The sequence below is a fragment of the Castanea sativa genome, chromosome 5 (assembly GCF_040712315.1).
Source record: "Castanea sativa cultivar Marrone di Chiusa Pesio chromosome 5, ASM4071231v1".
In the NCBI taxonomy this organism is placed as follows: domain Eukaryota; kingdom Viridiplantae; phylum Streptophyta; class Magnoliopsida; order Fagales; family Fagaceae; genus Castanea; species Castanea sativa.
The window spans coordinates 18,376,484-18,402,394 of NC_134017.1; the positions used below are offsets into that span (position 1 = coordinate 18,376,484).

The 25,911-nt window shown below is 33.5% G+C and overlaps 4 protein-coding genes across 4 annotated transcripts; all 4 read right to left on the reverse strand.

The window, feature by feature from the left end:
- Nucleotides 1–803: 803 nt before the first annotated feature.
- LOC142634850 (uncharacterized) lies at nucleotides 804–1,996 on the reverse strand. The gene is given in 3 exon segments (XM_075809102.1): nucleotides 804–971; nucleotides 1,523–1,663; nucleotides 1,751–1,996. Coding segments are annotated over 3 exon segments (513 nt in total). The 5' UTR covers nucleotides 1,955–1,996.
- Nucleotides 1,997–6,988: 4,992 nt separating this feature from the next.
- LOC142636287 (putative CoA ligase CCL8) lies at nucleotides 6,989–15,128 on the reverse strand. The gene is made up of 17 exons (XM_075810457.1): nucleotides 14,807–15,128; nucleotides 13,493–13,662; nucleotides 12,996–13,208; nucleotides 12,266–12,455; nucleotides 12,088–12,176; nucleotides 11,759–11,828; nucleotides 11,548–11,600; nucleotides 11,277–11,384; nucleotides 10,679–10,777; nucleotides 10,421–10,513; nucleotides 10,239–10,316; nucleotides 9,846–9,950; nucleotides 9,042–9,132; nucleotides 8,323–8,396; nucleotides 7,980–8,159; nucleotides 7,495–7,548; nucleotides 6,989–7,363 (listed from the first exon to the last, which is right to left on the reverse strand). The coding sequence occupies exons 1-17, from the start codon at nucleotides 14,979–14,981 to the stop codon at nucleotides 7,319–7,321; spliced, it is 1,887 nt and encodes a 628-aa protein (XP_075666572.1). The 5' UTR covers nucleotides 14,982–15,128; the 3' UTR covers nucleotides 6,989–7,318.
- A 3,612-nt stretch (nucleotides 15,129–18,740) lies between these two features.
- Nucleotides 18,741–22,244, reverse strand: LOC142637405 (protein PLANT CADMIUM RESISTANCE 8). Its single transcript, XM_075811682.1, has 4 exons — nucleotides 21,796–22,244; nucleotides 20,622–20,693; nucleotides 19,849–20,061; nucleotides 18,741–19,016 (listed from the first exon to the last, which is right to left on the reverse strand). Exons 1-4 carry the CDS (start codon nucleotides 21,947–21,949, stop codon nucleotides 18,925–18,927), a joined length of 531 nt encoding a protein of 176 aa, XP_075667797.1. The 5' UTR covers nucleotides 21,950–22,244; the 3' UTR covers nucleotides 18,741–18,924.
- Nucleotides 22,245–22,936: 692 nt separating this feature from the next.
- On the reverse strand, nucleotides 22,937–25,607 carry LOC142637406 (cytochrome c-type biogenesis CcmH-like mitochondrial protein). The gene is made up of 4 exons (XM_075811683.1): nucleotides 25,498–25,607; nucleotides 24,594–24,769; nucleotides 23,515–23,646; nucleotides 22,937–23,429 (listed from the first exon to the last, which is right to left on the reverse strand). Exons 2-4 carry the CDS (start codon nucleotides 24,735–24,737, stop codon nucleotides 23,229–23,231), a joined length of 477 nt encoding a protein of 158 aa, XP_075667798.1. The 5' UTR covers nucleotides 24,738–24,769; nucleotides 25,498–25,607; the 3' UTR covers nucleotides 22,937–23,228.
- Nucleotides 25,608–25,911: the final 304 nt, after the last annotated feature.

A 25,911-nucleotide genomic window follows, 5' to 3' on the forward strand; every position in this document is an offset into this window, starting at 1 on the left:
TTGGGTAAAACTGACCGAATTCTATTTAAATTAATTTTTAAAATGGGAAATTATACTTTGTCCACCTATGGTTTGTCCAAAAAACGTTTTGCCTACTTTTGGTTTAAAAATTAGCATTTTACCCACCTGAGGTAGGCTCTGTTTATATCTAATTACCCACTTCTATTAAAAATATGAGTAAATTTGTATTTTTGTTACTCTTTTATCTCTTTCCTCTCAAAACATAAAAACTAAAAAAAATAAAGAGAAAAAAAAATCTAAAAGATAGGTTATATAAAACTTAAGACAGGTATCATCTTTAGTGTCCCCAATGGAATTGCCAAATCACTTCTCAATGAAAAATTGATGAACATTCAGAATGCAAGAGGATATTATTATTGAGAGAAATATGTAATCCCTTTTTAAGTTTCCAAAGGCTATGAGTGGTCGTTGCTAAATGAGTAGATATTATGCTTATTCCAAAAAGAAATACATCCTTTGTGGAGTGTTGCTCAGCTTCACATCACAGCAGAATAAGGATTAATATATACACACACACACGAAGAAGAAAGAACTTTTTCAACCAAGAAATGCGTAATTTCATAATTATTTGCTCACGGAGAAATTGATTAATCGTCCTGTCCTAAGCGGTGGCAACTCATATGAGAGAGAACAAATTACCCGTAAAGTTGAATTAGTGAAATGCATTGCAATGTATGTGATCAGAATTTTGACATAGTCCTGCGTTTTTCAAATGTATAAATTCTTTGTATTGATTTGTAGAACTAAAACCAAAATACATTCTGAATTTTGTTGGTTTGTGCTCAAAGCTTGCTCTTTTCACTAAGTTTGATCTTGGATGTGGACCATGTGGTCATCCATTGCTTACCCAAAGCAATTAGTTTTCCATTATCTTTTTGTCTGACCTCCACCACCACAGATGTTAATATTTCTTTCTCTGCCATAACCTTTGCCTCTATCTCAACCTCTTCCTGTCATAGATTCATGGTTCAGTTATCAAGGTCATAAAAATAAATTAGAAACATAATCTTCATTTTTGAGGGAATAATTTTTGAAAACAACCCGTCCAAAAAAAAACAAAAACAAATTAAATTGGTGCCCTAACACTTTCATTTTGGAGTTTATAAAAGCAATATAATGGAAAGGAAGGGAGTTTAATGAAATTAATTAATGTTTCCAATGGAGGTATCTAAGTTCAAATCATCTCTTCCAAATACCCAAAAAAAAAAAAAGAATAAATAAGTAATCAAAAATGTCAAAAATTGTGTACCTTAACTGGCATCTTCTTTTCATATTTTTAATAGAGGTATTCAGGATTTAAAGTCTCCTCTCCTATTGTAATTATCAAAATTTCGGAGAAAAAAAAAAAAAACAAAGAACGTTGTAGATTAACGGGTTGACTTCTTTTGGTGTTTCTAATAAAAACATCGAGTAGACATTCAGAGTTTCAATTTCGACACCCTATTCATTAAATAATAAATTAAAAATTAAAAATTAAGTGAAGAAAGGGTAGAGAGAGAACTTGAATCTTAGGCGTAGAGTAGTATGAAATATTGAGCTGTACAGAAATGTTGATAAGACCAATTAAGGATAACACAGCGGCAGCTCCAATGGTGTCGATTAGCGTTGCCATTGCACCCACGTGCCAATTCCCTTCTTTATACTAAAACGATAACGTGTATATATATATAAGGGAAAAAGAGAAGGATTAAAGTGAGTGATTTATCAATGAGAAATAGGTAACACTTACTGCTACGCTATTGGGGACAAGAAAATGACATCGAATGAAACCCTTCTGAGCCTGGACAACCTTGAGTCCCTCCATTGTTATGGTCTCAAGCTCTTCACCAACCATGCCCTTTGACAAACCTTAAAGCCATTTCAGGGATGTCTCCACCGAACTATGGCCTTCCATCTCTCTCTCTCTTCGATCTGTGGAGGAATCTCTATTCATAGTCAACTTATTATATATGGTGGTGAACTCAGTAAATTTTGTTCCGTTTGCGATCTCCATTACAGAAATAAATAAATAAATAAATAAGCTACTCTCGCGTTCTAACATGTGTGACCAATCTATTAAAGTCCTATCTTAGTGGCACACAATTTTACGCATGCTTTGCTACTACAACAATCATATGTGACAAATGACAGACTGTAATTGGCTGTCTATCACAGTTACATGTTAATTTTATCTTATGAAACCATCTATTCAGATAGCTTGATGCCTAATAAGAAAGCATGCTGAAACTATTATTATTAAATGAAAGTTTCACTTTTGAGGTCTAGGGTTGACTCCCTCAAAGTAATGCATTTATCAAACTACAAGATCTTGCATGTGAACAAAATTTTGAAACATATTTGTTCGGTTCATATTTTTATGTAATTAGCATATACTATAACAAAACACACTTTACTTGTTTATTATTTTTCATTGTTTTTCACATAGTGTACATTACATGTTTGTTAAGTGGTTTCAAGAAACACGGGTATGAAGCCAATCAAAATAGTCAATCCTAGTTTATGCTATGGTTTCTTAGGACTAGTTGTTTTTAAATAGGCTAGTTTATTTGAATATGGGTTCGTTCTTTATATTCGGGTTATTAATGTATTGGGCTTACTCTTGTACTTGAGGTTTGTTATGAGTTGACAAAGGGGGAGATTGTTAGGGTCATGTGATTTGGTATTGTCAAACCATGCTAAATTATGTGTCTTTTATTGAATTTTGATTTGTCTTAAAGTTGTAATTGAAGACCAAGTTAAAGACATAAAGTTTGCTCAAGAAAAGCTAAAAAGAAGAACACTTTTTCAACACTTTCCAGCATATACCTCGATAGCAACTCGATAGAAACTCGATACCTCTCGATGAAAGCTCAAAACTTACTGTCTCCTCAATAAAAGTCTCGACACAAGATCGATCATCAAGCATTGCGGATCAACAAAAATCAGCAATGCAAAAAAGCCCATAACTTATTCGTTTGAAACCCGAATTGAGATCCATTTGAACCAGTATTTAAAGGACATTATAAGCCATCTATTAGAAGGCTTTTTTAGAGAGAGAAAAACTTTGTTTATGAGGCTAGGGCTTTGTAACCAAGTTTTCTCTATTTCACCATATCAAAGAGTTTCAAAGTAAATCTAAAGATTCCATTAGTGAAGAAACTAAAGTCATAGTAACCACCACAGACTTGCTACTATGAAGAAACCTTCAAGAGATTCTTGAAATCAATTGGAGGTTCCAATTATGATTGTGGGTGAAACGTTCATATATTGAAGAATTCAGAGATTCTGAAGCAGTAGAAGGTTTTTGCTATAAGTTCATCTACTAGATTTGTAGAGTCTAGGAACAAAAGTTTTGTATTAGATCTAAAACTTCTCCTTATTATAGTAGATTTCTTTTTAGAAATGTTTCCCCCAGTTTTTTTATTTTTTTTATTTTTTATTTTATTGTGAAACTAGTTTATTTCATTAGTTTTCCTAGGTCATACTTTCAAGAGGTTCTTGAAGTCAATTGGAGGTTCAAATTGTGATTGTGGGTGCAGCGTTCATATATTAGAGAGTACAGAGGTTTTGAAGCCATAGAAGGTTTTTACTGTAAGTTTATCTACTGGATTTATAGAGTCTAGGAACAGAGGTTTTGTACTAGATTTAAAACTTCTCTTTATTATAATGACTTGCTTTTTAGGAAGGCTTCCCCTTAGGTTTTTTACTGTGAAACTAATTTGTTTCATTCGTTTTACAAGGTCATCATATTTTGTCTTATTTACTAAACTTGAGTTTAAAACTTGTTAATTCTATCAACCGGAGTTTAAATTTCCCAACAATATTAACAAATTTGTTTTTATGACATAGGTTTTGATGGCACAAACATATAAACTATATTAGCCTCTCAATTATAGTCTCCCTAAAGTATCAACTCCCCAGCAATTATTTTATTAATTGTAGATGATTGTAAGTCTAGGTATAATCTATTCCTCTATCACAGAGAGAGAATACTTGTACTCTTCTTCTTATTAATAAGATCTCTTAGGAATGACAATGGGGCGGGTGGGTGTTGGATCATGGGTGCCTTGTCCCCACCCCATCTACTCTTCAGGATAACGAAAACTTGCTTGGCGCAATAGTTGGGTAAGTCGAGTTTAGGGCAGGTTAGAGATGTTATACAAATCCTACTGAGATTAGTTTTGACATTAATGAGATAAAAGTGAAGTATAAAGGGAAATGGCAAATATGATAGTACTTAAGAGAGAAATAGAGACAAATGTTTTGACGATAGTAATAGAATATGTAGAAAAAAGATATTATATCTAAAATATGTATAGAAAAAAGAAATTACATTATATGTATAAATAGGTTAAATATATATTAAGTAAAATATGTATATATACATTCAGATGGGGCGAGCAAAACACGTCCCTGCCCTATCATCTTTTTGCAGCGAGAAAAATTCACTCTAGGACGCGAGGCAGAGTGGGCCATGCGGCGCATATTGTTTTTGCCATCCAATGTTAGGACTCTATCTTAGAGCAAACTTGTTTTCAATGTAGCATTTGAGGAACTTGCTACTGTTATAATTTGGATGGTTCCGGAATGTACAATAAGTCTATTACCACACTATTTCTTATTGTTTATTATATCCCTTATTACGCCTTTTTTTTTTTTTTTTTTAGTTGTAAGACTTTTATAACTGTTAAAGATTGGAGTGTCTCGATTGTCAACACCAAATACTATAGTTAATGGTTGTTGCTGCACCATATTCCAAGTGGTAATTGTCACTTGTAAGGATGAAGAATCCTAATCTAATGTTTCCATGAGCTGAAATCAATTCATCCCCATCTTTCAGCTCCTGTCCTTTGCACTGATGTGTTTGGCTTGGAAGAAGATAGCCCCAACAAGAGTAGCAAACATTAGAACTGAGGGTTAAAATGGTCATATATCACTATTTGGCAAAATATTTAGCAATATATCACTGTTTGTGAAATATTTAGTAATCTACCACCTTTTTGAAACTCAAGTTTATCGTGTAACTCGAGTTCCAGCAACTCAAGTTCTTTAAAAAATATAGCTTTCAAATTTGTCATGCTATTTTTTATGGAACTCGAGTTACATAAAAAAATTTTCATGGAACTTGAGTTTGTGAAACTCGAGTCACACAATAAACTCAAGTTTTAAAAAAATGGCAGATCCCTAATTATTTAGCAAACAATAGTAGATCCATACATATTTAGTCAAACAATGATACTTGGCCATTTTGGCCTAGAACTGAGCATAAATTTTGGTGTTCTGCTTGCCATACGAACTGTCTTTGAATTTTTGTAACTGGTCAGTTTATTTACAAAACCAAAGTCCCAAATAGCAATGAGAGAGAGAGAGAGAGATTTTATTTAGTTTTTTGGGTTACATGACATTTTGATAACTACAACTTATCAGCTTTGACTAATATCATCCACATAATAACCAGGCACGATCGTGCCTGGTTATTATGGACCTCGCGAGGTCCATAATATTGCAATGACAAATTGCATCCATTAGGAGAAATGTAACAGATAACTTGATGAACAAATTACAATGGCATGAAACATATAATATATAGAAAACATTTCTTTTCCTCTATATATCATTTTTAAGGTTTTATTCTGTTCAAAATTTTGTAATTGAGATCACCTTCACATAAAATTTTAAATTCCAAAACTGAATGTTAAATGCTTCATTTGATCTACAGTCAGTATACATTTTGCTCCTGCACATGAGCAATGGACCATATCGCTGGATATGGCCCTAATTATCGATGAAATGTGGAGGACTAGAAATAATATTCTGTTTCAAGATGGCAAAGCTGATCTGTTAAAAGCCAGGCAAAATGTTCACGCTAAATTCATTGAATTCTCTAAGGTTTTCTCTCCAGTTATCCACCCCTCACCGGAACAAAGCATAGCAGCTTGGTCCCCCCCTCCTGAAACTGTTGTAGTAGGGGACAATCATGGTGAGGTCATTTGCATTTGGGGAACAAGGCATCACCTCTGTACTTCAGCCCAAGCTGAAGCTGAGGCACTCCTGTGGGCAGTGAACCTAGCTATCCTAGAGCGTAAGAGTTCTGTCTTGTTTGAAGGAGATGCAAATTGCTGCTTTGATGCGCTGTCTTGCTCAGATCATATCCCGGACTGGTCTATGAACACTATCATTAGTAATATCAGTAGTTTGGCTGCTAATTTCCCGTTTTTTAAATTTAGTTGGGTCCAGAGGACTTGTAATTCTGCAGCCCATGTGACTGCTAGACTTGCCCTGAACTCTTTTCATGTCTTTTGTTATAATAAACGGAATCTCTCCCCCTCTCTTGAGGCTGGTCTGTAAGGGAGATTTCCCTGGTTGTTCTACTTTTGTTTAATGAAATTGCAGTTTATCAACAAAAAAAAAAAAAAAAGCATTTACTGTTTAGCAGCCAGCATTTTCTTCGGCTCTTTTTTGTTCACCTAGGATCAGATTCACATATTATCACATTAAGAGTCCATTTGGAAACAATTTATTTAGCTGAAATTGAAAATTTTTTTACTGAAAATATTGTAGATAAAGCTAAAAAGTAGCTGAAATAGTACAGTGAGACCTATGAATATTATCAAAAAATATAATGAGATCCATGAATAGTAGCAAAAATAAACTAAATAATATAATAAAAAAAAACTAGTTTTTTAAGCCAATGTCAAACGCAACCTAAGAGTCCGTTTGGAAATAGTTTATTAGTTGAAACTGAAAAAATTTTGCTGAAAATACTGTAGATAAAACTAAAATGTAGCTGAAATAGTACAATAAAACTCATGAATAATATCAAAAAGTGCAATGAGACCCATAAATAATACCAAAAATAAGCTAAATAGTAAAAAAAAAAAAAAAAATTGGCTTTCTAAGCCAATGCCAAACGCAATCTAAATGTAAAAAAATAACTCATACATACCCATTTGAAGTTTTCATGGTAAGAAATGGAAATGAAACAATATTTGTCTGGCAAAAGTATAAAGTGAAAGCAATTTACTTTATACTATACTGAATGTTACATGTTTCATTTATACTTTACTGAATGTCACATGCTTCATTTTGAATTAAAGTCAATATACACTTAGGATCTATTTGAAAACCGCTTATTGCTGAAAACTGAAAACACTATAGCAAAATAATTTTTAAATGTGTGAATAGTACTATGAGACCCAAATTTATATTGAAATCTGTGTTTAGATGACTTTTGTGGGTCCGTGAACAGTGCCGTGAGACACATTTTTTCAGCAAAACGCACAAACTCTCTCTGTTTCAGCGCAATCCAAACGCTCTCTTATTGTTTAGCAGCCAGCACTTTCTTCAGCTCTTTTTTATTCACCTGGAATCAGATATTATCACATTAAGGAAGTGTAACAAAGAAACTTCTACATACTCGATCAGAAATTTTCATGGTAAGAAATGGAAACGAAACAATATTTTTTGCAAAAATATAAAGTGAAAGCAATTCACCTTTCCCATAGCATTACGGGGCAGTGAGTCCCATAGATACAATCTGGTTGGTAGCTGGAGAGAAATAGCAAAATTTTCTAGTTAACAGACAGGAATTTATTTAAATTTACTAAAATTAAAGACACTGCATATATAGACAGATTTATAAATCAAGCACATTAGGCTAAATCTACTACTGGAGAAGACATTCAATATGCTCGTATATCACATGGCATGCCCAATCATTAACACAGACGTTTCCTGCCTAAGCCTCAACCACTTCCCAATTTTGAAGTCTCCGTGAAACAGCCCCAAGTCTAGCAATGAGTATCAAACTCACCAGAAAATCTATCCTCTGGAAATCTATTTATCATCAATTATGTTAGTGTAAAGAGCATGCTTCAGTATTCCATCAATCAACACACAAATAACTGGAGAGAGAAGGCATTCTTTAAAGAAAATTGGAGCTAGCAGAGAAGAAGTGAAAGATGGACAGGCTCCAATACCTTGTAAGGTGCAAGTTTTTCTTTAGCCCAAGAGCAGAGTTCTTCCAAGCTTATTGCAGGCTTCAAATCTTCCTCCCGTTTTACCTTTGCATCTGCTTTAGGCACAATAATTGCACAAACAGCTTCTCCATAATCCTTGTCTGGTAAGCCCAGCACACAACATTCTGCAACAACAGGATGCTGCACAAAAGATATTCTGATTGTGATTTTTTTTTTTTTTTTAAATTCCCCTTTTTTGAATGTTTGTACCCAAGGGTGAAGAATTTTAGAAGAACAAGAATAAATGTCCTGCAATAAAGGGACCATGACTATACACAGGAAGAGAGTGGATAAGAAGTCTTGCCTCCAAAATAGCTGACTCAATTTCTAATGCAGATAATTTGTATCCACCGACCTTCATAATATCAGCACTTGTACCTGATACACACAACACACAGTGTAGTAGCGTGTGTGTGTATATATATATATATATTTATATATATATATAGATATGTGTGTGTGTGATCATTGATTTATGGAATATTATAACAATGTTAAACTTGATACCACTTGTAATTAGTATTCAGATAATCATGAAATTTGGGCCAATTTATCCGTGTAAGAGGCAATTAATATATGAAGCTGGAACTGAATCCTATAAAATTCAAAAAATAAAAATTAATAAGTTCTTCATCTGGAACTTGCAGGGCCATCTTCTTCAACATAGGATGACAGTAGTTTTAGTCTTTTGTTTAAAACTAGCAAACTCTCACTATAAAACTTCTAACTACTCTGAGTGAGTCCAACCAGAAGAAAAATGGCTTGAGCATATTTTTGACAAGTGAAAAGAGCCAGATATATGTGTTCACTAACCAGCAGTACCAGGTTTATGTGTGTATATATATATATTGATAAGTAGGTTTATTTATATATATTACACATGGCATGTTGCATGGAACCAAAAGAACACATCGAGCATAAATGGATCTCAAGTAAAAAGTTTGTCTCAGGCATAATCTGAGATAAAAAGTATCTAGCAAAATATAAAGAACAAAACAATGCACAGATTCTAAATGTCCTTACGTCCCAGAATGACGTAATATCCATCTTCATCCACTCTACCAGCATCTCCAGTCTTGAAGAAGCCACCATCAATAAATGATTCCTTAGTTACCTATAACCCAAAAAATAAATAAATAATGCAAAAGTGAATTTGTATGAGTATTCCTCATTCCATATTTCATTATTCCATTATTCTACGTATTCCTGTTTTCTAAAGCATATTTCATCTTTCAGTCCATACAAGTACAATTCAAAGACATTCTTAGACTAAAACTCTGAAGTTGCATGACATCTAGGCCATATGTTACAGAATTTAAATTAGTTTTGAATCTCAATATGATTGTATACCCAAATCTAAAACATTAATGAGACCTATGAAATTGTAGCACATGAAGTATATTTTGTCAAAATTCTTAGATCATGGCTTCCACACGCACAAAAAAAAAAAGATAAATAAATAAAAATAAATAAAATAAATAATAAAAAAGAAGAAGAAGAAGAAGAAGAAGAAGATGGCACAAGCATAGAACATAGACAAAATTTTGGAATGGATACACATCTTAGTAAAATTTAAAAACCTAATGGTAATGGTCGTTTTCACTGCCAATCAGCTTTAGCTTAGATTGCACCCACACCCCCAGTAGAAAGAGATGAAGGGTGAGGTCGCAGGTTCAATTGCTTGAGTGCATGTGTAATTAACCAACAAAAGAAAAAATGAAGTTAGTCTCCATAATCCTGAGTAGGCTTTGAAAAATGCATCTGCTACTAAACAATTAGGAAGGAATAATAAGTGATGCACGGAAAGTATATGATATCAGAAAGTACCTCAGGAAGTTTCCAGTATTCCTTAAACAATGAAGGGCTTTTAACGCAAAGTTCACCCACCCCATCTGTATCATCTCCATTCTCGTTCTCTGTTAGAATCTTGACCTATCACAAATACATCATTTCATTATTCATACATAATTGTCAAATTCTTTCATATTAACTTCTATTCTGGTGAGAAATCCATTTCATTTATATAATTCTAATAAATCGAAAAATAAAACTCCACTATGCTATTCATAAATGTTTAGATGAAATCTTTACAATAATTGTTTCTGTTCAGTGGCTATAATACATCATCCACTTCATCATGGAGGTCAATAACCCACTAGCGCCAAGAAAAGGCAAAAAAAAAAACAAAAACAAAAACAAAAAAAACGAAACTTAACTAACCTGCACACCAGGAAATGGCTTCCCAACAGTCCCAGGCTTCCGCATAGCTTTTAAAGGATTTGATATTGACATGACAAACTAAAAACAACAAACCATTAAACATACTAGACACAGTATATACTCTCCTCCATAAAGTTAATAGATAGCCTGAAAAAAAGAGACTTAAACTAGAATTCATTTACTTCAGTCATGCCATATCGTTCCAAAAGGCGATGCCCAGTGATGGTTTCCCATTGTTGCATGACAGGTAGAGGGAGTGCCGAAGAACCACACATCTGGGAAAGAAAAAAAAACAAAAAACCAAAAAGAGGAAATAAAAGTAGCTTTATCTGCTGTCAATGGATAAAAACCAAAAGAATATAGATGACAATCCACAATATAAGCAAAAGCTGCAAAATCTAAAATATTTTACAGTGTAGAAAATGCCCCTTTCTACCTACCATAAGTCGCAACTCTCTTGCTGCTGAGGCAGAAGCAACTTGTAACTCTGGATCCATTGCTTCATAACCTTGTATCAATCGAGTATACATAGTTGGAACCTACATATTACAAATTAATTCATTGCATCAACTCTCAACTTTGACCATTCTACTAAAACACTATAAACACTCTATGTTAGGAATAAGTACCTTATAATAAAAAAAGTGTGCATTAGAACCTAACTAAGATTCACTATTTCTATCTTTAAGTATTACCCTATGACAAGATAAAGCAGAATAGTAGGCCAACTCTTGACTCTGTATGAACCAAAAAAAAAAAATTGAAATCCATATAATCCACGGCATAGTCCACTAAGTTAATGTGGTGGTACAAGAACATAAATTTGCAATTTCAAGAGGTACATAAAAGAGTCCAACCAGGTAATATTCTTAGTGACTGAAGGATATAAAACAAAATAACCATCAAGCAGTGGGTAACTAATATACAGAATACAATGCACCATATTCTAACAAGATTAGAGTACACAACAATAGCACAGGTACCATAAAAAGTGTCCATCATTCACATAAACAAGCTTAAGACGAACACCAAACTTACTCCTGTAAATACAGTTATAGCATCTTCAGCCCTAGTCCCATCAACTGGATATGACTCACGCCATCTCTGCCAGATTCCCCTTACACTAAATTTTGGCATAAACTCAACCTTCAATAACACAATTAAAGATATTAAAACCAGAAGTGGTGAAAGAAAAGTGAACTTTAAGAGTTAAGCTGAACAAAAAGTAGAAAACATGAGCTTGAGGAAAGGAAAAAGGGATCAATCATTGGTCTAATAGAAACATAAAGTAGATGGTAGAATATATTACCGTTGAACCCGCATAGAGAGGGGCTAGCAAAGCATTAAAAAGGCCATGAACGTGTGTCTTATAAGTTAAGGATCACTGTAACACTAAATTTACAAATCAAGTTGTATACAGCAGCTCACAAAAGTAGCCAAAAAAGACATACACTCAAGATGTAATCATATGAAGAAGTATAAAATTTTTGCAAACTAAATATGTAAAATATGATGGATATGATGTAATGGTAAGGAATGCAAAAATTGATCAGCTGATGTATACTCCCAAGCTTCTGTCAATGTTTGTACCTGAAATTGACCCAATAGTGCAGCAAATTCAATTTAGAAAAACATTAAAAAAAATTAGATACTATATAAATAAGAGAATATTGCGTAGTTTCAAGTAATTGCTTGATCAAGGTGATTTCAGCATTGGTTGTTACCATGGAGTCTGACAGCAGGTAAAAAGAAATCAATGTTCAGAGTAAACGCTCTGAAGAACAGTTATCTACAAGAAGATTTTTTCTTGAATAGTCATCAGCATGAATGATTACTACATGCTGCATACCTGTGCAGTGATGCTTCTGTGAGTGTGAACAACTCCTTTAGGTTTACCTGTTGTACCACTTGTATATATAATTAATGCCGGATCCTCACCTGCAGATTGAGAAGGAAAAAAAATGTCTTCTGTGAGTGTGAACAGCTACAATTTTCTATAATTTCTCAAAGTTTTATGACCATCTTACTTAAGTTCTCAATACTCCCATGCAAAATTCCAAGTTCATCTATTTCTCCAGGATGTGAATGATCATGAGCATTTTTCAGTGAAGAAGTGCTGGGAACGGGTGGAATAATAGAAAACTCAGCAGCACATTTTGAAGCAACTTCTTGCAGTAACTCACGATGATCGTTGGTACTTAGTACCATGGAGATATCCTATAAAAAATAGTGGAAAGACTTGGAAAAAAAAAGGTCCAAAAATATTTTAAAAAAAGAATACAGAAAATTACAAATATATATATATATATATATATATATATATATATATATATATATATATTACAAAATGAAGATGATGGATGCTGGCATGAATTACAACCTCCTTTCAGCAAATATATTGCTATAAAGTTTAAGCAATCATAGTACTTCTAATTCACCTATAAAATAAGATACCATCAGCTAGCATAACTATCTTTAAAAAGGGTAAAAATCATAATAGTGAACTCCATAAAATAAATTCTGAAGTCAAATGGCATCATATTATTGTTTCGGGGTTGACAGTTGATACTAAAAAATGTTCTAGGTTTATAAATTTCACAAATAGACAAATTTTGAGTTCACTAATTTCCATTTGCAAATTCAAACAACAGAATTAGGGAAGGACCCTTAGAAGCACTTCTAACAATAAAAAAATATGAAAGAAATATGAATATTTTCAATTTAAAGGCAAAAGATAATAAGCACTCAAGGACACACCGAATCATTCATCACATGTAAGAGCTCGGCCTCTGGGTAGCTGAGTGCTAGCGGAACTGCAACGCCTCCACTAAACCAAGTCCCTAATATTCCAGCAACAAACTCAGCTGAAGGTTTGGCCACAATTCCTATTCGAGCTCCACCAAGATGTCTTTGTTTACCCATGCCATCACTAGAAAGAGAAGGATTTTCATGTTTCCCTGCTTCACAAGGCTGGATAACCGCCCAATAATTATAAATGAGTACAAAATATTGCATGTATAAGGTAAAAAGTCTAATATTAATTTCTTTACAGGTATATTAATAAGAATATAGCTGAAAAATCGATGACCAAACTGGAAATTCTTACAGTTAATTTACTAATTAAGTGGAGGGTGTAACATAATAGCCACATTCTTATTGAAGTTCCATACTTCTTCCCAACTTAATATAGAAGTCTCATGCACAAGAGTGGGGTATGCTATCTTTAAAGTTATAAGAGTAAGTGAAGTACTCACAGTTTTTATGTCACTGTTGTTTAACAAATTAGATATCTTCATTGCAGACGAAATGATTTGTATGTAACTATAACTTTTCTGATCAGCTCTAATAGCAACACTATTGGGGGCAGCAGACCCCTGCCGACCAACTGCTTTGACCACCTCCATAAATGTCCCAGAATGTGACGCTGTAGAATGGAAGAAAAATCAGTGCAACATATTTCGTGAGATATAGGCATTCATGCATAACAAAGATGGTTCATCAAACCCATTAGCCCTTGCAACCGAATACCCCAGCACAAGGTTGCCACATCAACATGTTTCTGTAATTAATCCCCTTTGCTAATTCAACTTCATAGTGCTCATCTTATATATATATCAAATTCACTCATATATTACTGTGATTTTGACTTCACCAAAAAATTCTAAATGGAAACCTGAAAATACACATCTGGAGCCTAGAGAGATCAAATTCCTCTGTTGTGTTTAATGATGGCAATGAAGGTCCAGAATGGTAACTAATAATCAGGCTGGATGCCTACACACCCCCCACTGAGCAGGCATCAGGTAATTGCAAAATGTCTCAGCTAGGAGTCAAACTAGAGATTTCTGGGCTTATAGTTAGTCTAGGCACTCTCCCTTACTGCTGAGGCACCATGGGTGGAGGCGGAGCCATTGCCATAATTGATAGCATACTATGAAACAACACATTTCTGATTTCCTTATCGCTGTCTACTCTGATGGCTGTTCTTAATTGAATAGCACCTTTAAATGCAATGTAAAACACAATGTTTCCATTCAATTATCCTGTCCATTCTCCCATTCCCTCACCAATAACTTCATTTTAATCTAATAAAATTGTACATAACCAAAAATATTCTCTATCATTACCAAGAATTCAACCAAATTGAATTCTAAACAACAAAACCAACATAACAAAACCAGGAAAAAAAAAAAGAGATAACATTTTGCTATATGTTTTTATTTTATAAGAAAAATGATTCACAACCACTCGCATTCTCAACATTCAATTTCAAACACAACAAACCACTTCCTAATTTAACTTTCTTTGACCACCAACATACACATACATATTCAAGTCCTTAACAACATCATATACATACACAAATACGTGCAAACACATACATTAAACACCAACAGTAAAACAATCAAGAATAGATATCCAATCAGACCAGACCAGACCATTCAGTCATTTCTTCAAGCACAAAGCACAACACCCAAAAAAAACTTGCATTCCTTGCATTCATTTCAATGATTTTTCACTAACCCAAGTTTTCATTTTGGTAATTACGCAAATAAAAGAACACTCACAGGAGTAAGACCGAGGTGCAGAGACACAACAACAACAACAAGCTTGGCTCCTGATACGCCTTACAGAGAGAGCAAGACAACAACGCAAAGTAGTTCCCAAACGCAAAGAAGAAGAAGTAAAAGGGGGCCTAAATAACTGGTAGTTGAAAGACTTATTTATTAATGAAACACTCATTGCTGAAGAAAGTAGTTGGCTGTAAATAATGGGTGCTGAAAATATAGGTTTGCGTGTGTGATGTGGTTGGGTTTCAATATTATGTGTGGTGTGTCATGTGACCGTTTCAAGGTGGTAGTTGGTGTTTTTTTTGGCACAATCAATGAATTATACTGATAGCATCAAAGTTGGGTTTGTGTGCTTAGTTCGTGAAAGAAAGGGGAGCCTGACAGTGAGACAAAAAACCAAAGGTGGTGGTGGGGTTTTAATTTTTTGTGTGATTTTGACAGCTCTGTAAACATCAAAAATGGTTCTACTTCACTAGGATATGTTTTTGATATATCCTGGAAAGGGATTGAAGGTTTTTTACTCTAAAAAGTTTTTTTTTTTTTTTTTATAACATTATTTTAAAAAGTTTTATGTTTACATTGTACTACTTGCAATGTAAATTTAGATCTTAAATATAATGCAAACTCATAAAGACTCTTAATTTTTATATTTTTTTAAAAATATATATTTTTTAAAAGGATTTTGCTAACGTGTGCTCTAAGAGTACACAATAATTATTCATTTTTACAAAAAATTTCTTGAAAATTGAAAAAGTGTTGATAGTTTTTTCAATTCTCAAAAAAAATTTAAAATATATAAAATTCATCTTATAAGACTGTTTGATAATAGTAAATTATTGTCTCAATATTGAGAAAATTACATTATAAAGTTAAGTCCCACATATGATGGTTTGACACTTCTTTAGTAGAAGGGAATGGTTGTAGGTGTTTTTCCTTTTTAACTTTTTCATTAAAATTCAAAAGAAGTTTCAACAAATTTTACCTAACTTATACCAAGATTTAATGGCTATTGTCTTAAAGAAGAGTCTTAGTTTTAATCCTCCTCCTTTGTTACAAGAGGGGGCAAAAACTTTTTTGAATGAATTTCATGCTTGATGGCAATGAGATTGAGAATTTGGGATCAATTCCAATAAATCCATAAAATCATTATTTGATTTACTTCGCTCTAAAATATGATTTAATTGTTAATATTTATTTGCATTTTACAAAATATTTTGACAATCATAAGTCATAATATATCTATTTGTGGAGGCATGTGATGAATTTTATTCGTAAAGAACTAGTTTTGAATCTAATTTGAAATGAGTGTAATGATGCATACCTTTATTATGAGCTTTTGAATCTTCTTTCTTATGGATCTTATGCGTTGTTTTGTTTTGAGCCTACAAAAAATCCTTTTTTTTTTTTAATCTGCTTTATAAAAATCCTCTTTTAATAAGCTCCCCCTATTGTTATTTTTGAAACATCAAAAAAATTAGGAGAGTTAAAGGGAAAAAGAAAAGAAAAGAAAGGTTTCTTATTTTAGTTGTAGGAAAAAAATGGAGTTGATATGGGCCTTCAAGCTTAAGGTTCTTTTATGAGAGGACCAAAAATTTGGCGATTGAAAAAGAAAGATACCTCCTCTTTGCATATATTCAGGATTCTTTGTAGTTTTTTACTTTTTTCCTTTTTAATTTGCTAACCAATGATTCTTTGAAGTTGAAATAGGAATAGGCTATGATAATAAAACGTGGTTTTAATTAGCTCAACTGTTAAAATCTCTGATAGTTGAACAAGAGATTTGGGATTCAATCCCCGCTTACACCAAAAACTAATTGATGTCTTGGTCTAATGATAAAGTGTTATCATCAAGGATAAAAAAAATTAGGGAATGAAAAAAATCATCAGGAATGGAAAAAATTATACGCTTCATTTGTTTCAATGGAAAAAAGTTAAGAGATTTTTTTTAACTCATTTAAGGTTGCTACTAAACATAGAAAAATGAGGTAGTTTTATAGAAAATATTTTTTAGAAAATAAAATAACTCATTTTCTAAAAAATATTATTACCGAAACAAACAGAGTGTATCAAAAATATAATAAATGTTAAGTTCACAACATTTTTACAATACTTTCACAACAAATATTATATGGCAGATTGTTATTGGTGGGCAAAAAAGTACTTTCAATTATAAATTCAAATTAAAACTAGTAACAACTTGTTATCTACAATTTGTCGTGAAAGTGTTGTAAAAATATTATAAACGTAGCGGTTATCAATAAATATTTAGTAATTTTAAGGAGAGGCAGGGTTTGGCAAGTAAAGGCAGAACTGTGTGGGCAAGGATGCCACTGAGTTGTAATTTGCAACCCATTAAGGACAATTGAAAGGAAATGATGACTGAAAAGTGAAGTAGAAAAAACAGTTTTGGGGACTTTGCGGGGGGTTTCTAGGAAACTTCTCAACGTGGATGTAAATGCCAAAATTTTCTTAGAATTGCCTTGGTACACATAAATCACCTAATGCAAAATTCTAATTTTCCATACATATCTCATCCCCACTAGGGAACCATAAATCCATTTCAATGTAATTTCAAAGTTATTGAGATCTTATGCCACATTACTACTAGGGGACCATGATTCCATTACATTTGACCTTAAACATTATTGAGAGCTCTGTCACATGCATCATGCATGTTCAACTTTATGCATTCCTCTGTCAGTAGAGTACATTGAATGCACATAAATGGTTATAACATAGTTTCTGTTATTCTATACTAATTTCAGTCAATACAATTGCTAAAGTTTTTTGCGGTCAAATAAGAAAATTAAGGTTCAAACCTCATTTATACTAAAAAATCAATGAGTGTCTTAACTTGATAATAAAAAATATCATGAGTTTCAATTAATTCAACTAATAAAGTCTCTGATGGTTGAATAAGAGATCTAGGATTCAATCCCCGCCTACATAAAAAACCGATTGTTGTCTTGATCTGATGATAAAGAGTTATCATTAAAAACAGATACCATAGGTTGAAAGTTGAAACTCTCTAAAAAAAAGATGATAAAAAAATATCAAGAAACAGACGTCATAAATTGAAAATCTATTATATCTATATAAAAAAAAAATTATTGTTTATATTCAATAACAACAAAAATTGTCAGAGCTTATGGATGAAATGTCTCAAGTCCTTATGAGACAGTCTCATAAAGCTCACCCCTCTCAAAATATGAAGATTTCACATGTGTGTGAGGCCCACCAAATTTGAAAAAGATGCCTCATAACTTTATAAGATGGTCTCATATACCCTGGGGAAGTTGGGTTTTTGCCCTTATTTTATAAAAAAATCTAGCAATATGTCCTTGTTTTGAAACTATTTAAGTCCATGTCTTTGTTTTGAAACTCAATTTTCTCAAAATCGAGTTTCAATGTAAAACTTGATTTTAAAAAAATTGAGTTATGCCAAATCAAACTTAAAAAAATAAAAATAAAAAATAAAAAAAATAAAAATTTGTGGAACTCGAGTTCATGTAACTCAAGTTCCTTGAATAGAATTCAAGTTCCATAATTTTTTTTTTTAAGTTTGATTGCCTATAACTCAATTTTGAGAAAATCAAGTTTCAAAATAGAAACAAGGAACTAAATTGTTTCAAAACAGGGACATATTGCTAGATATTTAAAAAAAAAAGGGTAAAAGCCCATTTTCTCTCTCATACCCTCGTGAAGATACTTTCTCCTTGGAGGAGCTGCAGACCTCAGGCCAATAGACCTCTAACTTCTATATTGGAGGATTCAAATTAAGGAAATTAAAAATAATTCTTTATAAAAAAAAATGTTTTATGAATTTCAAAAAACAAATAGAACTAAATACAGGCTCGAAATAGAACTCAAAACAGTCCTAGTGCATCCAAGTTCACACATAAATCTGCATAATCTAGGTATTACCCGTATAAAAGGCACACTAAAAATTTCAATCACTTCTTTGATTCAACAGGATGGTCACAAGCTTGAAAAGGGGTCATTGTAATTAAACTCGAGCCCAACATAACTTTTTAGTCTTCAATATGTGGAAATACAAGATACAAAATAAAAACAAATATAGAGATTTGACAACTTTCCATGTGAGGTTGTAACTCTTAGGTATACATGGCTTGCTTTGGAGGAGGAACAGCTACGGTTTGATCATGATGCCTTCTTCCTTCTTGTTTAGCAAGAATTCCATTCCATCCTACATACAATATTAACAAACTCCAATTTAACTCCATTTGAACATTTTTGAAATTGAAATGTTAAAAAAGCCAGGAAAACAAAATATATTATTACATATTTTGAAACCAAAATTTTCTTTAGGCTCTAATGTTTTGGCCTCATTGAGTAATGATGTGACTTGCGACACCACCTTTGTTATGCTAACTAGATGTTGAGGTTCTTTTGGCACTTTGAATGTGAAATGTGATTTCTTTTCTTTTCTTTATCTTTTGAGAAGTAAAACTGATAAAAGTTTGAAGCTTGAAAAGGCAATTCAACTATTTTGTGTAAATTGTCTTTGTCTGACCCCTCAACAACATGAAGAGAAAAAAAAAATTCCATTAGTTAATCAGCAATTTAAAATATAACCAGAGTCAGTGTGTATTTTAAACTTCTTAGTTCTAATTGAAGTGGTTAATCATATCTCCAATCACATCAGCATGTTCCTGGTGGAGTTGCATCAAATTTTTTTGTTGAAAGCGGAGTTGCATCAAAGTAAACTCGTGAAGTTGATATAGAAAGACTTTCTCAAGAAAAATAATATGGAAATGTGTCATCAAGAATTAGCATATATCATAGTCATTAGATGTCACTCTCTCCCTTGAATATGCTTCCGAGTGCAAGCTAATATTTATTTTTCACTTAAAAGTAGTTTAGTTAAATCATTCTAGTGCCTTTTAGGGGACATTCTTCACTGTAGATAAAAAACTATAGCTTCTAGAGCAATCAGTCTTTAAGCACTCCTTTTAAACTCCATTTGCACTTTTATGCTAACAGAGACCTACAAATAAATAAAGATTGAGATGTAGTACCTAGAGCAGGATCAAGTCCTCTGTTTTTAAGCTCTCTGAACTCCTGACAAAGGGAACAGCATGGACAAAAGATGTGAGAGATCACATCTGTATATGGAGCTTCTACCAAATCATACTTCTTCCTTAGCTTTGTTCTATATTTTGAGCCGATTATCCATTGAGAGCACAAGGCAGGCATCATCAAGAGGTAAATGAAACTCCCCAAATGACAAGCTGCAGTAACCAATATGTCATCATCAATTAGTAGGTGGCAACCATGTCTCCAATCATATTAGAATTAATAGTCATACTGATAGGGGACTTGATAAGAGCCTTATAGTTCAATCACACTACCAAGTTACTTTCATTAAAAAACTTGGGTTCAAATCCCCTTCTCCCACTTGTTATAAGCCACACACACACACACGCGCGCGCGCACACACACACACACACAAAAAAAAGAAGAAGAAGAAGAAGAAGAAGAAGAAGAAGAAGAAGAAGAAGGAGAAGAAAAAAGATGGGGGACTTCTACCATAATTAACTATTGCCATGGTTTTAAGTTACAATGGACAGAATATAATATTTGTGAGGCCAACTATAATGAAATGAAGATGAAAGTGAAAAAGAGAAAACATGAAATATGATACAGCCTTATATTTGGAAATATTGGAAAACAACAGCTACAAATATTTGTAGCCATTATTATGCATATAAGTACATAACCATGTAACTAATTAGGTGTTTATGATGAGAAAGACGTATGAAATAGGGAAGGTTGGGTAATGGATCCTTACTCATTTCTCCAGCATCAAGGACTTCTGCTATCTGCCCAAATGTCACACAAGGTAAAAAGGCTGTCATAATGGCTGCCAAGATAAATAACGAGTTAGATTGATCGTTCTGCCTTGTACCATATTGCAATATCATATATAGGCCAGTTGAAATAATCGGTGGATCATGAGCAGTTCATTCTGTAACAATATACGTGTATTTTTTTGGTGAGTGTAATGAATTATTGATATATGTGTTTTTTTCCATTTGAACTGATCCCATTAGTATGGCTTAATAAAACCAATCACTCTTTCCTTCAAGCAAAAGAAAAGTGCTGTTGAAGTGCTTCTTTCTTCATATTCTTTAGAAATTTTTAGTTTCTTACTATTATCTAGTCACTTTGGCCTAGATTAGACTTCAGCAGCCAAAACAAGGAACACAAATTTTTTAGTAAAGCTACCCTCAAGCAGATTTCATTCAAAGAAAATAAAAGTTACTGTTTGGTAGTATTGTGATGACCAGTAGAGTCGCTAAATTCTTTAATCTCAGCTAAAATGAACTAAACAAATTGCATTAAGATTGCCATTTTTTAGGTTAGAAATCATGTGATAGGATTACCATTTTTTAATATGATGTTCAAGACCGTCAAACAGTATTGTTGTACATGTAGCCAGATTCTAAACTGCCTATTCTAATCCTTTTGTACAGGTTTGGATGGTTTTGAAGCTTGAGTTACTGTTGGTATGACCACTCAGCCAGTTGCTGCAGTGTTCCAGTTAGCTCAATGGTTTAGCGTCTATATATCTAATCATTCGAAGTACTTACTCAACTCATACTTCTAAGAGTCTTGTGACTCAATGGCATTGCCCGATCCTCCCATTGTAGTGAACTTGAATTCAAGTTTCCCTTCTCCCATTTGTTGAAAGCAAAACACACACGCAAACATGCACGCACAACTTTAGAAACTGAGTCCAGAATTCTTCCTAAAAAAGCCCTAATTTATATCAAGCATGAGTTGGACCAACCTACTAAAAAGTGAGTTTGACTTGAGGTTTTAAAATCTCCTCCTAGTGTTTCTAAGATTTAGACATGTTTTTCTTTAGCAAAAATCTTTGAGCAGACACATCAATGATCAAACTATAGATATATAGAAACCAACAAAACAAAGCCAAAAATATAACTAAAGAACACTATTACCATTTGTCTGGTGTTCATGACAGTCGAATAATCCGGTGCTCCAGGGGCTTCCAATGGCCTGATTCTTCTGTTCTTGAAACTTAGGAGTAAATGAACCAATAGGTTCACCAAGTTGGGGTATTTCTCCATCCTGGGTGGCTTCGACCCTACCCATTTGATCAGTACTTTAGTTGCCAAGTAGATTTGCTTTCTGAAGGACAAGGAGTGGGAATGTACCAGGCTTGTAATTAATAGCCTTATTTTTTAAGAAATCTTGCAAATGATTACTGGGCAGTGGACACTCAAAGGGAAGCAATTGGATTTAAACTTGATGAACCCTTCTGAACACAAGTTGAAGAACGAAGAGTAAGTCAAGTCAACCAACCTCATTTGAGTGATCCCACTCCGTACTCTTCCCCATATATTTTTCTTGATACACTGGATGTGTACACTAAAGTGCAATTCCTACTATTTCAAATAAAATTAGACTTCTAGAATTTTAAGACCCTTGACTTCAGATCTCAATAGGATGTGCCTGAAATACTACCCCATCTACTTGAAATGATGAAAGACTTCAGACTTTTTAGGTCAATAGCATGAACCTTAATGAAAGTTCAGCTAGAAAAACAATACTTAAAGGGACGCATTTTTCCTTTTGTCACCAATGTACTTTGACAACATTCCGATGCCCATCAAAGGTCTGCAAACCAATTTAGACCATTGTGCCTTATACAAACATCTAAATCCCATTTTTTCAAGTCAATCCATAATTGCTTTCCCATTCATCTTCGAATTATGACTTAACAGTGCGGCTTGAACTTCTTGTCCTAAATTATCTTATGTCCCTGCTATCTATGATGAGCCATATTGCAATTCCATTCTGCATCTAGGCCATACCATTGCATGCAAGACCTTGGAACCCACCGGTTGATGATGACTGTTTCCCTAAAATAAAAACATATATTTAATTTCAAGAAGAAAATTACAGTTTTAAATTGGTGATCCCATGGCCAGGTAATCTTTATCAGGTGATGCTTGTCAGTAAACAGGTTCCCAGTCTATGAAGTTTGGTTACATGCGTACAAGGCAAAAAAGTAAACTTCAGGTTTTCTTTTTAATAAAATGAATAACAATAATTCATTCAGTTCAATCAGACAAGAATGCTGAAATATTCAAACCTCATGATAAACATGAAATATTTCAAACCTCATGATAAGGATCAGATATTTTACATTATAATATCAACTAGGACAATATCCTCAATGTACAAAAGTCATCTTATGCGGTACAATATTGTCCAGCAGTCGAACTTCTTTGTCATGACCAAGTCCAGCCTAACGAAACAAACTCCCCAACAAGTTGCTTCTCAGATTTTGCAAACTAACCACAGTGTCTAAATTTCCAGCACAAAGTTTCTAGCCAAGACAAATAAAAAACAATGGGAGCAATGGACATCATTGACCTTGCCATCTCCTCCACCAGGAGCGAGTAGTTCCTTCTGAAGGAGGAGGTGTGAGGAGATCTAGCATTGTTTCCTTCTCTTTTGGGGTCAATGAAACCCCTCTAACAAGGTTTAAAGCCATGATGTGAACGTTAGTCTGTTTCCTGTGCTTGTTGAAAGCCCATACTCCTACAGCACCACCTGCAACTATAAGCTGCCCCAAAAACTCAACATGTTAATATCAGTAAAATTAATAGTTTAAGCACTGTGACAATGTTGCTTTTAGGCCCTTAACTAACCGGTGAGAGCCACAATGCTGCAGTCTGCAGGTCAAACTTTGGGGCATAAAGTACTGTCTCCCCAAAATCATCCTCAAGCTTTTTATAAATCTCTTTGTCAGTCCTCCCAGATTGAATCTCATCACGAATTAACTGCATTGCAAGCATTATGAGTATCCAATTGGAAATTTTCATTTACAAGGTTGTTCATAGAAAAATTATCAAAAGAGCATAAGAAGACAGAAAATTTCATGTAGGAAATATTAAGTCCTCTTTAAGATACTTTCTTTATATGAGTAGAATGGTGTTTATTATTTAATTATCTGAAATTAGTTGACTTTTTTATGTGTTTTTAATTTCTAAAACAGGTCCTCTTTACGATGCTTCAAATTTTTACACTGAAAAACTTAATTAGAAGTCGGAAGTCACAATTAATATCTAGTTAAAAACTGGAAACTTGTTCTTTGTTAAAATACTCATCTATCAAAATTTAATCTCTATTTGTATTTGACAAAGAAAACCAAAATCTGCTGTAAACCCATAACTTGATAGGGAAAAGAAAGAATTGCATTGTCTCCATAAAAAATAAAAAATAAAAAGGAATCCGACACTAGAATGAGATCTATTAGAAAAGGAACCCCTGTCCATGGTAATAAGAAATGGAAAACTTGATACCAATAAGAGGCTTATTGCAGGATGCCCCTGATTAATCTCCACCAGCGATCTACGGAGGTTAATCAAATGTAGCAAAAAGTTAAGAGGCAGAAAGAAAGAAAATTTTTTACCAGTTGCACACAGTTTATCAATCCAATAGGTCCCTTTAGAGATGTGCTTTCATATGTGTGTGTGTGTGTGGGTTAGCTTGCCTGCAGACACGCATATGCATATACAGTTTATTGATTACAGCTAGAAGTTTAGAAAAAATCTAAACATTAGCCTAAATATAACACCAAGCCTAAATATAACACCAAGGGGCCTCTCCTCTCCCTCCATCCAAACATAGTGTAATTCCTTGTGATATTATAACACCAAGGATTAGAAGCATATTATTGGTCTGTTTTCAGTAAGGCAAAGATAATCGTTTAAATTAAGCAAACTACCTTCCTGAGAAGAATTGCAATATCCGCTTGCGAATCTTCAATGGATTGACTTCCACATTCAGTGCACCGGACATTGTGACTGATGCTTCTTGCCCGGGCTTCCATCGTCCTTGTCTTCTTCACTACATCATCTTCACTCTCCATTGTCAATATGTATTACCTCAACTTCAAAGCAACTGCCAAAACACCAAAAAAAAAAAAATCACAAATAATATATAAATAATTTCTTTTAAAAAAAATCCATAAATTTATAAGCTTCTATTCTCTGACGCATTTCATCAAACAGTTGTTACACCCAAAAACCCAACATGTTAGTTGCAACCCCCTCTGTGAATAGAGCAACCAAGCTTTAAAACTCAACGCTTACATAATTTAAATTCACAAAACTAGAATTTCCTTCTAGTATTAGTGGGTGACAAACAAAATTACAACTTCACCATAGTATAAGCCCGAATTACAAAATTTCCTTCCAGTATGAATGATATAGAACACTTCTACAAGTAACTATAAACAAGACAATTCTGCAATAAAAATTTACAAAACCCAGACAACTTCACGCTGTTTCCAATCAAACCCATCAAGGGTAAGAGTGGAACCCCGTTTGGTCGCCGAGAAAATTGAGGAAAAATGGTAAAAAAAAAAAAAAAAAGTAATTTTCATCTATTCAATGTTGTTATGGTTTTCAGGAAATGGAGCAACGCACATGTTAAGCTTAATTGAGAATGGGTTTCTGTTTTCTGGATGATAAGAATTGGAAGATAAGGTGGTTTTCAAATTTATGTTATTTTTCCCTTATTTTTCTCGGATCCAAACAGAGGATAAAGAAGAAAAATAGAATCAAAGGAAAGGAATGGCAGAAGTGTTAGAGTGAGCGATGGAGAAAGAAGTGAATTGCAAAACTTACATTGAGAGTGTGAGCTGCTCGGTCTGCCTTCAAGTTTTTGAATCAAGCAAAATATATATGTGGGTTTTGTTGGGTTTAAGGTTTAACGTTATCCGGTTCTCGGAGGCAATTTTATTTTCAGATTAACATTGTGAGGAAGAACAATATAGTAAGTTAACACACATCTAAAATGTATTAACAAAATAGTATTTCGAGCTTTAAAAACTTGAGTTTCATTTTAAAACTCGAGTCCGAAACACTCGCTTTGTAGTGATGACGTGGACAGCAAATTTCAAAAAATGCCACATAGTCAAGTTTTAGATACTCGAGTTCTAACACATCAAAGTCGAGTCTTATAGACTCGATTTTCTTAGTGGTAAGACTCGATTTCCACAAACAGACGAACACCCAACAGAACGACGTTGAAGAAAAACC

Bases quoted from the DNA above. Each gene is read 5' to 3' on its own strand.
- LOC142636287 (XM_075810457.1), bottom strand. From the start codon at position 14,981: ATGAGTGTTTCATTAATAAATAAGTCTTTCAACTACCAGTTATTTAGG. The intron at 13,209-13,492 runs GTGAGTACTTCA...GCGGTTATCCAG, and splicing joins ACAACAGTGACATAAAAACT to CCTTGTGAAGCAGGGAAACA. The intron at 8,397-9,041 runs GTAAGGACATTT...TGTGTGTATCAG, and splicing joins ATATTACGTCATTCTGGGAC to GTACAAGTGCTGATATTATG.
- LOC142637405 (XM_075811682.1), bottom strand. From the start codon at position 21,949: ATGGGTAGGGTCGAAGCCACCCAGGATGGAGAAATACCCCAACTTGGT. The intron at 20,694-21,795 runs GTAATAGTGTTC...TTATCTTGGCAG, and splicing joins TCATGAACACCAGACAAATG to CCATTATGACAGCCTTTTTA. The intron at 19,017-19,848 runs GTACTACATCTC...TATTGTATGTAG, and splicing joins AGGACTTGATCCTGCTCTAG to GATGGAATGGAATTCTTGCT.
- LOC142637406 (XM_075811683.1), bottom strand. From the start codon at position 24,737: ATGGAGAGTGAAGATGATGTAGTGAAGAAGACAAGGACGATGGAAGCC. The intron at 23,647-24,593 runs GTAGTTTGCTTA...CTTGCAATGCAG, and splicing joins TTGCAATTCTTCTCAGGAAG to TTAATTCGTGATGAGATTCA. The intron at 23,430-23,514 runs GTTAGTTAAGGG...TTTTTGGGGCAG, and splicing joins CAGCATTGTGGCTCTCACCG to CTTATAGTTGCAGGTGGTGC.